The sequence below is a fragment of the Perognathus longimembris genome, unplaced genomic scaffold (assembly GCF_023159225.1).
Source record: "Perognathus longimembris pacificus isolate PPM17 unplaced genomic scaffold, ASM2315922v1 HiC_scaffold_5832, whole genome shotgun sequence".
In the NCBI taxonomy this organism is placed as follows: Eukaryota; Metazoa; Chordata; class Mammalia; order Rodentia; family Heteromyidae; genus Perognathus; species Perognathus longimembris.
Genome location: NW_025961303.1, coordinates 77,279 through 87,259, shown reverse-complemented (window position 1 = coordinate 87,259; position 9,981 = coordinate 77,279). Strand labels below are relative to the sequence as shown.

At 42.7% G+C, this 9,981-nt stretch overlaps 1 protein-coding gene across 1 annotated transcript; it reads right to left on the bottom strand.

Annotated features, from left to right (window-relative positions):
* Nucleotides 1-8,196: 8,196 nt before the first annotated feature.
* Nucleotides 8,197-9,415, bottom strand: LOC125345528 (translin-associated protein X-like). Its single transcript, XM_048337660.1, has one exon. The coding sequence runs from the start codon at nt 9,324-9,326 to the stop codon at nt 8,460-8,462; it is 867 nt and encodes a 288-aa protein (XP_048193617.1). The 5' UTR covers nt 9,327-9,415; the 3' UTR covers nt 8,197-8,459.
* Between the last annotated feature and the right edge of the window lie 566 nt (nt 9,416-9,981).

The window sequence follows — 9,981 nt, the reverse complement described above, 5'->3', positions numbered from 1 at the left end:
AAGTAAACACACTGGGTGGTTAAAAAAAGAAATAAATACTCTGGGATATGATAAATTATACAGATCTCTAGACATTCACACCGTGAGACCAAAGGAGGGTGTTCTTAGGACAGGAACACAAAGGTGCAATACCTAGGTACATATGATCATATGAAATAATATTTATCGGAATGAATTCCAGGAAATGGAAACAAGAAGTCTTTATTTGTTGTTCTTTTTTGTTTCCTTTTTCTTTTGTCTTTATTTTTCTGTCTTTGGGAGGGTACAGGGAAGCACAGAAATGGTGGGACAAAGGATGAACAAATGCAGCAGTGGTTCTCAGTAGACACTGTGTTGAAAACGAACTACACAACTTGTGAGAGGGGCTGTGGTGGGAAAACTGGGAGAGAATGAGGGAAGGGGTGACACTGTCCAATGAGAAATATAGTCATAACCTGATCCATGTAATTGTAACCCCTCTGTACATTACTTTTATAATAACAATAATAATAATAATAGACAGAGTACCAACTGAAAACCGAGAGAGAGTTTTATTCTTGGCCAAGACTAGGAGTGAGAGATAAACTTACAAATAAATTTTGCCACACTTCAGAATCAAGAGGGTCCAGACACAGTAACAGAACTGAGGATTCAGGTTAGATATAACATTTCCAAAAGTCATGTTGCCTTACTCATTTTATGGTTCTTTCTAGGCATCACCATGGCGATTGTGAATTGTCTTGGTACTTGAGGGTGTATCATTTAACATGTGATAGGGTTATAATGAAGTCAAAGATCCAACCAGTTCCAGGTAGTCCACCTGAAGAGAGGCTTCTGGTCTACAGGCATCCCATCCTGAAAGACAAACAAGGTTAGGGTGTGGTGGGAATGCAGCTAGGTCACCTAGGCAGTACCCAGGACAACACCAAGCCCTAACTTAGAGGTTGAAGCTCTGAACTTGTTGCTGATGCTGTAATGGAATGGGACTTTGGAACTGGTGTGTATTGTGTGTAGAATGAGGTTCTTTTGGTGCACGAGAGTGAACTATGTAGTAGGCAATGATCCCCGGCCAGTGATCCCCGATGCCTGGCGATCACAGAGTGGCAAATCCCTTCCCTCTCCCCCACTCTACCAAGGTTGGTCTGTGTGCAGTAGCATATGGTAGAAACCATGGCATGCCACTGTGGGGATTAGCTTATTAAAGTCTGCAGCTTCCATTTTGCGCATGCTCTTCCTTGGATCACTCACTGTGGGGAAAGCCCGCTGTCATATGTTAAGGACACTCAGGCAGCCTTGTAAAGGCCCAGATGGTGAAAAACTTCCAGCCAATGGCCATGCAAGTGAGATTTCTTGTATGTGTGCCATCCAATCCCAAGCCTGGCTTTATAAGGCACAGGGTGCCAATGCTGGTCTGGACCCAATACCTGAGAAGCCTAAGATACTATATAGCAAAGAACTGCCACTGGAGTTGCAGACTGCTATCCTTAGAAAGGCCTGCTTTGTAAGATGGGTTCTTGGCTGTCCTCTGGAAATTTGGGTTTAAGGGGAGAGGTCCTTATTTTTCCCTAACAAATAAGAGTAGCTCAGTGTGTATAAACAGTAAACCAAGTTATTGATGCTCTGGGTGTCTGGAGTTGAATATGTTCCAGGCGCAGGGTATATGCATGAGAAGCCCCCAGCCTCTCTTCAGGGCACCAAGTTTGTAGAGAGGTCTCTGGGAGATGACATGTCCCTCAGATTGTCAGAGTGCAATACTGGGGGCACTGAGCCCAGGCTGTGTGATTTCAAGGAGGAAGGACCCTGCAGTCCGGTACTCTGTTCCCTATCCAGCAAAGCAAAAGCTGCTGATTTCACTTTGTACCATATGTTGTAATACATCATGGCTATGAGAACTACTCTTGGAGTCTGAGAATCTTCCTGGCCATCCACGGACCTGAGTGGTTTAGTGCAGCCTTTGCCTACAGAGAATCCCTGAACTAGATCACTGATATTCTCCCAGATTACTGATCCTCAGGAATCAGCCAGTGATAAATATTTGTTATTTTCTCACTGCATTTTTTTTTTTTTTTGGCCAGTCCTGGGCCTTGGACTCAGGGCCTGAGCACTGTCCCTGGCTTCTTTTTGCTCAAGGCTAGCACTCTGCCACTTGGGCCACAGCGCCACTTCTGGCCGTTTTCTGCATATGTGGTGCTGGGAAATCGAACCCAGGGCTTCATTTATAAGAGGCAAAGCACTCTTGCCACTAGCCCATATCCCCAACCCCTTCTCACTGCATTTTAGGATAGGTTATTATGTAGCAAAAGATAACCACTCTAAACAAAGGAATTCTTCCCTTCTTCTTAGCATGTGGCTATGTTTTGGGAAGGATTTGAGTGGGTCTCCTAAAGATTCATTTGCTGGAAGCTGGGGCCCACAGGATGATGTGTTGTGAATGTAGAACCTTTAAGAGGTGGAGCCTATGAGAAGGTAATTGCACTGGTGGGTTCTCAGGAGAGCTGGTTGTTATAAATCAAGGATATTTGTTTTATGATGTGTGGACTGACCTTCCTGTTTCCTTTCACCTCTGTCAAGTTGAGAAGTGGCCACTGGGCCTTTGTCGAGAGCTGGAACCATGCTGTTTGGGGTTGTGAGTCAAATGAACCTTTTTCTATTTTTATGCAACCTCGAGTATTTTCTTATAGCAACACCAAGTGAGCAATGTCATTTATTGAATGGGTTGAGAGTATTTTCTTGCCTGTGAAGAATTTTGTAGTCTTTTTGGTTCCTCTGGTTCCTTGGCTGAAGAAATCTATATCTTCGCTTGGTGTTGTGAAGAGGGCTTGCCATCCTTTTCTTTCTTTTAGTCTGGAAGAACCAGTCCCAGAAGCAGTAACCTGCCCCAAAGCTAGCATTTCCACTACATTCTTAACTGAATGAGATCCATGGTTGTAAGGATCAGGGTATGTCTGTGCCTCTTATCTGTCACTTTCTTCTCAGTTCTCCTGATTTTTTTCCCCTCCTCTCTTCTACTGGTAGTGATACCTACTCATCTCATTGAGATACAGACTTCTTTCTGATGAAAAATTGATTACCAAGTGTTTCAGGGACTTATAAGATATTTATATTTCCTCATTGACTCCCGCTGCTTAGTTTATCCTGTGAGCACCTTGAGGAAAGTTCAGACAAACAAACTTTCTTTTTTACATTGCACCCTACATTCCCCACTTCTGCAAATTATCTTATATACAAAGATAGGGACTTTTCAGGTGAAGATGACTTTATTGTGACTTGACATATTATTGTTGTTGTTAGTTGCAGCACTTGGTTTGAAACCAGGGCCTTGTGTTTAAAGGTTGGTACTTTACCATCTGAGCCATTCTCCCATACCTTTTTGCTTAAGTTCCTTTTTTTTTTTGTCCTGTTGATACTGGGGTTTAGATCAGGACCTAGCACTCATGATCAGCTTAGTCACTCATAGCTGGTGCTCTACCACTTGAGATAACCATCCTGACATCAGGAAAAGGTTTGCTTTGAATCACAGTTTCAGGAGGTCCAGTCTATAGTTGCTTGGCCTTATTGCTTTGGGCCTGTGGCAGCACAGAAACTCATGGTCAGAGTGCATTATGGAGGCCTGTTTACTTCATGGCAGTTGGGGAACCAAAGGAAGAAAGAAGAGGGGCCAGGGTCATGAAATCCCCTGCATAGGCCTGCCACCAATGACCTAACTTCCTTCCCATAGGCCTCACCTCTTAAAGCTTCTACCCTTTTCACTTGGTAGAACAAGTTTTTGTAGTGAGGAAGAGTTCTCACTGGAACTTTACTCTTCCTCAACCCTTTACTAGCTGGTTTGTTGAGAAGAGTAAATGAGTTAAAAAGCTGAAAGCAATCAGTAATCCATAGGGTCATGTAAGCAAACATTGCAATAGCAATCACTCTGAAGCCATTTTCCCTGTCCAGTAAACTTGTTAATCATTATATCACACATGTAAGATAATATGCACATTATATATTGTTTTTATCAGTCCTTGCATCAGCGAACCACAAACACAGCAATCTCAGTACGTGGTCATTCCTGCAGAAAATATGAAATCTTACAGATTTCAAAGGCAAAAAAGACTAATTCTGTAGAAAGAATTATGTTATCAACAATGAAGAAATGACAGTCTATTAGAACCTTATCTTTCATATATATATATATATATATATATATATATATACACACATATATATGAATACATACATATATGAATACACACTCACACACAATGTACATAAGGCTTGATGCAGGCCCTGATGTGCTGTTTCAACTATTTCCTGGTCCAACTCTTCACCACAGTAGATACTCAATAAATAAACACCAATAAATGTTCATGAACACACATGCCTATGCTCTGTGGAATACACCGCATTGTATGTTGTAAGTAGACTGATGGCTTTGTTTGCTGGACTCACAAGGAGCAATAGAATTTTCGGCTGCAAGGCGGGATGCAGCCTTTCAGGCTCCTCTCCCGATTTATGGCTTCTGAGGGTGAGCAGATTGTGGAGCGAGGCTGAGGCTGTGCTCAACCAGAGCACACACCGTGACCTCAGGGTCTTTAATTCCTTCATTCGTCCCTGGTGTATATTCTGTCCTGATTGTAGCTGCTGGATCTCATCTCACTGTGAAAAATGTTTCCTCTCTGCTGACCCATGGGGCTCAGTGTTTGATTAACAAGTTTCCCATTTTCTGTGAGAAATACCTAGGTAAGTCCCCCTTGGTTGAGGCAAGGATCTGCAATAATTCACAACCACCCCATGCGGCCTTTCACTGAGTGACATACTCTTTGTAAGGATGCTGTGTCATTTAGAATACAGGTGGCCACATCTATTCCCAGGCTACTCAGCACAGTGTGTGGGCTCTGATAAAAGATAACATGATTGTCATGACAGAGAGACTCTTGGCACTGATGAACCACTATAAAATCAGACTTGGAATAAATAGATTTGTTCTTTTCAAAGTAGTGACCTTGAAGTGGATGATATTCTTTGACTCTTCTACTGATAGGGCTATGACCCAAAATGTTTCTGGGATCCAAGTTTTTGAGTTGCCCTCAGAGTCTGAAGCACAGATCTGTGAAGGTGTTTTTTTTGTTGTTGTTGTTTTGTTTTGGTTTTTTTTTTGCCAGTTCTGGGCCTTGGAATCAGGGCCTGAGCACTGTCCCTGGCTTCTTTTTGCTCAAAGCTAGCTCTCTACCACTTGAGCCACAGCACCAATTCTGGCCATTTTCTATATATGTGGTGCTGAAGAATCAAACCCAGGGCTTCATTTATGTAAGGCAAGCACTCTTGCCACTAAGCCATATTCCCAGCCCTCTGTGAAGGTTCTTGAGTCTGACAAAGGTAGTGTTTGTAGAAGGCTTGGGTCTGAGGAAGGAATGGAGAAGGACTCATACCTTTCCAGCCCTGGGGTAAGCCAACAGGGCTTGGCTTGGTCCCAGGGCTGCATCCTTCTAGAAGACTTCATTAAGTTATGAGAATTGTGCATTTTTCTTCCAAGCATGATCTCTTTTTAAAAGAATGGGGTTGATGAGGGCATCCTACAGAACATGGTCCTATAATGACTGCCAGGCCTCTGTCCAGCACCAACATGAAGCAGGTGCTGGTATTCCTTTATCTATACATTTGTGTTTCTCATCTTCCTGTTTTTTCTTTAGAAGAAAGCATTTTAGATACTACTAATGCTCTACCTCACTTCCATGCTCATCTCTGTATTTATACCTTAGCCTTAGGAAGTTTTTGAACTATCGGTATGAGTTGTATTATCTTGTATCCTATGCCTCCTCCTAAGCTGTTGTATGCTTCTTTCCTATCCTTGTCGTTTCGCTTTCATTGTTCTATAATATTCCACTGTAAGAATAAGTCTGTTTATTCACCTCTTCACCTAAGAGGTTATGATGACTACTTCTTCCCCCCTGCTATAACAGAGAGTGGTGCAGTAAAGGTGTGTGTGGATGGGTGTCCGGCAGCCCCTTGGAGAAATTGCTGTGTTCTAACAATATGCACGTCTTCCATTCAGTGGGTGTTTCCAAGCTACTCTCCAAAGCTTTGTCACTATGTTGCCACCAGCAATTACTGTGTCTCCACAGTCTCTTGGTGTAGCCAGTTTTTCATTTGGTTAATCTGACTGCTCTGGAAGTGCACCTCCTCACCTTCCTTAGTTCTTCTCGCTCATTAGTGTGGTGTCGCATCACTTCATACTCACTGGCTGCCGAAAGCCTGTCCATGTCTACCTCTTTTCTATGCTCATCGAACTTTTATTAACAATGTACAAGAATCATCTATAATATGCACATTATCATTACATTGTACTAGGCATTTTAATTTGTTGTCAGTGTCTTGCCACTGTCTGGGGGTACATTGCTAGTGGGCTGTGGTGTCACTTGTGGAGAGGCAGTGCTAATTCTCATAGATTCATATTCACCCTCTCCATGGTATAGACTTTGGGGCATGTAGTGTGGAAATTGGGCTTCACCTCAATGTCATAAAATATGGTCACCTGGCTGGCTCCCACGTCTCAGCGCCTGGAATCCTAGCTACTCAGAAGGCTGAGATCTGAGGATTCCATTTTGAACCCAGGCCAGGTACGAAAGTCTGTGAGAGTCCTATCTCCATTTAACCAGCAAAAAGCCAGAAGGGGAGTTATGGCTCAAATGTTATAGTGCTAGCCTTAACTCAAAAAGCTCAAGGATAATGCTCATGCCTTGAGTTCAAGCCCCAAGACTAGTACATGTGTGTGCATACACAAATACACACATACAAGTTACCTATACATTCTTTTAAAAGTTTTGAATTGTAAGCTGGGTGCTATTGGCTCCCACCTGTAACCCTAGCTATTCAGGAGGCTGATATCTAAAGATTCCAGATTGAAGCCAGCCTAGGCAGGAAAGTCCATGAGACTCTAATCTTCACTTAACCATCAGAATTATGGAAGTGTTGCTGTGGCTCAAAGTAGTAGAGCACTAGGCTCAAATGCAAAAGCTTAGGGACAGCATCCAGGCCCTGAGTTCCAGCCCCACAACTGACAAGAAAATGTTTGAAATGGAAAATGTTTCACAGTTACCTAGGATTGATTTTGTATACAAGTAATGCTGGAACTCTTTTTCAAATAAATTTCCAGTTGCATTATATGTAAAGTCTTTCCTGCACTGCTATATTCCATATGCTCGCATGTGTGGATATTCTGTCTCTGCAGACAGAATTTTGCTATGTTCCCAGATTGACCTTCAATTTACCATCCTCCTGCTTCAGCTTCTTCTTTCTTTCTTTTTTTTTTTTTTTAATCAGGCATGTCTGTTTTATTTTCCTTTAGGTAATATTTTTTGGAAAATTACATTTGCAAAGAATCAGCCCTTACAAACAGAGATAATCTTTCAAAAAAATAAAACCCAGCATCTGGATTCTCAAAACTCACAAAACAGTTGGAACTATCCGGTGACCAGCCAGGACCACGTCACAGGTGATCAGCTGTAGCTCAGCTCGGTAGCAGATCCCAGCCCTGAAGACAACCAGAGACTGCCAGCACTGACAACTCTCTTATTGCTCAGTTATACAGAATACATTTTCTTTGGCAACTTCATCAGTTCACATCACAGGACAACTACAAAGGTTTGGAATAACTTAGTATTTAAAATGTCATTGTAATTATTTAAATGTAACTTCTATAGATGCTAGAGTAAGAAAGCCTTCAAACATGCCTCATAACTTCATTCCCCTTCCCCCCAAAAAAACACAGAAAAACTCTGCTAAATAATCACTACTAAAAGATTTTTAGCTCCATATACAAGTATACAATGCAACTCATCTTTACCAGTGAAAAATATTACAACATTATCTCCAAATGCTCATCACATCTTCTGTGATAAAGGACAAAAAAAGGAGTACCTAAGTACCCTCTCAGTTTTTCTAGAAGGCTGTTACATACAAATTCAAATTGGCCCAAAAGTTGCCAGAACTATACGAATTCTCACTATTAACAGCTCAAAATTTACACTTAAAAAATACCAATAGTTCCTTAATTCTCGATCTATGAATTAAGCCTATCTTGGAAGCTTGGCACAGTACTACCAAGAAATTTATAAACAGGAAGCTCAAGTCCAGAAGTTTAACTAAGAAATTTTTTTCTCTAAAAAATAAAAACCCCACTAAAAACTACAACTCCAAAGTTCACACACTGTAAGCTAAAACAGGTCTGACAGAAAGTGCAATCTGAGACATAGTGATATAATAGATAAGCAACAAAAGTTAGCAAAAACTTCACAAAGACACAAATGGGTAAACACTTGAATGCAAACTTTCAGAAACACTAAGAAACGACTCATTTGGGTAATTTTATATACAGTTTGTATACAGCTTAAAACAGTACAACTGAAAACATCTGTATGTAAAAGCCACACCAAAGTCAAACGAAACACCAAGTAACAGTCTTCGAAGCTGTCACAGGAGAATAGCTGGCAGGTATTACCCTAAGACACACCCTCTTCCTGATCTATCATTTCTGTTTTAACTGAAAACACATCTGCCAGCATATGCTTTGGTATCTCTGAGCCCAGGACTTTCAGGGCATAACAAGCATTCTCCACTTTGGCCAGACTCTGTTTCAAGGTGTACAGCTTCTTAGAAACCTCATAAGGACCAGTGTTGCCAATGAATGAGAACCCATCATAAACCTGGCGCAAAAACTGGCTCACTTCAAAGGGCGAGTCGATGTCCCTGTTCCCCACGCTGTTAATGCACATGCGCATCAGCTCTCCCGTCAGGTCGGCCACTCCCAGCAGGTAGTCCACAGGCCTAACTTTCAGGCTCCAAGTGACTGGCTGCTTCATCTGGGCATCTGAGGTGGGAGTTTTGTTTTCTTTCCCACTGTCTTCAGTTGTAAATATCAACTGCTTATTAATTTCTTCCATACTGATTAATGAACGTGTTTTGATGAAGTGTTGAAAAGAGACAGCTTCCACATATTCCTGCAGCCCTGTGGTAATGGCTCGATGGAATTGATGCATGTCTTCTCCTGATAGCTCTTGGGCTACCTGCAGTATTTTTTGTCTGACACCATCCAACTTAATTTCTGATTCAGCCAATATTTCTTCCATATCAGGAGCACTGGTAATCCTATGGAGGAGAAAAATTGTCCTTTTACTTTCAACAGTTATGTCCCGGCCTAGTTTCACAAGTCTCTCGTATTTGTCATGCCTTGCATCCAGTTCCAGCTGAAATGATTTGAAGGCCAACACCACCAGGGAGGACGAGTTAACGTCCTTCGCCTCTCGCCTCTGGCTGTGCGGGAAGTTGTCATGCTTCCTCTTCCGGAACCCTCCTTCTTTGCCGCTCATGTCGGCCGCACTTTCCCCCAGGCACACCGAGTCCGAAGAATGCCAGGCGGGCGGAGGGCGGCGTCGGGCAGCGTCGGGCCGACCCACCAGCGAGCTGCCCCGGGAGGCAGGAGGCGGGTGACGCACGCCGGAAGCCGTCCGCGATGCTCCCTCAGCCTCGCACACTTCCGGCCTCCGGCACACGCCTGCAGCACCGCTCATTTCTGGCGCGGCAGCCGGCGTGCTCCCTGGGTCGCGCCTGCTTCAGCTTCTTGCATGCTGGGATTGCAGACTTGTGCTACCATGGTTGAGTCAGTTATGTATGTGCTTGTTAATGGTGTGTTTCTGGCTTGGTCTAGTTTTCATCCATTTTAACTACTTTTGGCTGATGGTTTGGGTAGTGGAATTGCAACTTATTTTTCTCCTTCAGATTTGTTGTGGCTATTCCAGTCTTGATGAACTTCCAAATGTGTTTCTGGAGCATGGAAGCCCTCTTGGCCATTTATTGGGGTCATGGGGATGCTTTTAGGTGCATTCTTTCTTCAAATCTGTCGGAAAGATTTCATGTGTTTTTTTCACTACACTTTTCTTGTATAGTTTTGTTAAAGTTATCTTTATTCCTCATGGCTCCTTTTATTGTGTCTTTTCTGTTTCTCTTGTTGGTGAAGAGCGACTT

What these genes read in the sequence shown, in the direction of transcription:
- LOC125345528 (XM_048337660.1), bottom strand. Translation starts at nt 9,326, where the DNA reads ATGAGCGGCAAAGAAGGAGGGTTCCGGAAGAGGAAGCATGACAACTTC.